The sequence below is a fragment of the Mandrillus leucophaeus genome, unplaced genomic scaffold (assembly GCF_000951045.1).
Source record: "Mandrillus leucophaeus isolate KB7577 unplaced genomic scaffold, Mleu.le_1.0 Scaffold58, whole genome shotgun sequence".
Lineage (NCBI taxonomy): Eukaryota > Metazoa > Chordata > Mammalia > Primates > Cercopithecidae > Mandrillus > Mandrillus leucophaeus.
The window spans coordinates 1,431,040-1,432,261 of record NW_012106252.1 but is presented as its reverse complement, the minus strand read 5'-3'; the positions used below and the strand labels follow the sequence as shown (position 1 = coordinate 1,432,261).

The following is a 1,222-nucleotide window of genomic DNA, read 5'->3' as shown; positions in this document are numbered from 1 at the left end:
AAAAAAAAAGAAAAGAATTTCTGGCCGAGCGGTGGCTCACACCTGTAATCCCAGCACTTTGGGAGGCCAAGGCAGGCAGATCACCTGAGGTCAGGATTTGAGACCAGCCTGATCAACATGACAAAACCCCATCTCTACTGAAAAAGCAAAATTAGACTGGGCACGGTGGCTCACGCCTGTAATCCCAGCACTTTGGGAGACCAAGGCAGGAGGATCACAAGGTCAGGAGATCGAGACCATCCTGGCTAATACGGTGAAACCCCATCTCTACTAAAAATACAAAAAATTAGCCAGGCATGGTGGCAGGCGCCTGTAGTCCCAGCTACTCGGGAGGCCGAGGCAGGAGAATAGTGTGAACCCAGGAGGCAGAGCTTGCAGTGAGCCGATATTGCGCCACTGCACCCTAGCCTGGGCAACAAGAGTGAAACTCTGTCTCAAAAAAAAGAAAAAAAAAATTAGCCGGGTGTGGTGGCACATGCCTGTAATCCCAGCTACTCGGGAGGCTGAGGCAGAAGAATCGCTTGAATCTGGGAGGCAGAGGTTGCAGTGAGCCGACATCGCACCATTGCACTCCAGCCTGGGCAACAAGAGTGAAACTCTGTCTCAAAAAAAAAAAACCCAAAAGAATTTCCTCTTCCGGAACAATCTAAAGATGGAGCAGGATGCGGTTTTCTCCTCCACTCTAGAGACACATGATGTGTGCACTAGACTGCACCACAGTCCCCTTCTCTAACCAACCCCTTTGAATGACCTGAAACCCAAGGCCCAGGTTCCTCAGCCCTGGTTCTCAGTGGTGACACAGCCCAGGAACACGGTGGAAGGGATGGTGCTGAGCAGCTCAGTGATGCTTCCCTGGGGCCTGGGATGGACTACAGCTCACACAAGCTTCTGATGGGCCCTGGCAGTGCTCGAGCAGCCAGAGGCTCCATCACGTCCCACACATAGTCACACTCTACCTGTGTTGTGCCTTCTCCCCTTGCTCTCCAGTGAAGCTGAGAGACTTCGAGTCAGCCGTGAACAATTTTGAGAAGGCCCTGGAGAGAGCGAAGCTTGTGCATAACAATGAGGCGCAGCAGGCCATCATCAGCGTGAGCCTTTCCACCCGCCGGGCTTCGGGTGTTGGGAGTGGGGTCGGGTGGTCAGGCCTTCAGTTCCCCCTCGGCCTGCTTGGGTGGCCATTCCAGAGTCGGGTTTTTTTTTTTCTGTTTTTTTTTTTTTTTTT

The 1,222-nt window shown here is 52.5% G+C and overlaps 1 protein-coding gene across 1 annotated transcript in view; it reads left to right on the top strand.

The window, feature by feature from the left end:
* TTC25 (tetratricopeptide repeat domain 25) overlaps positions 1-1,222 on the top strand; it is a 46,650-nt gene that overhangs the window by 32,311 nt on the left and 13,117 nt on the right. Inside the window, exon 10 of the mRNA XM_011998839.1 lies at positions 988-1,088. Coding sequence (XP_011854229.1) covers positions 988-1,088 — 101 coding nt within the window. The remainder of the gene's footprint in view (positions 1-987; positions 1,089-1,222) is intronic.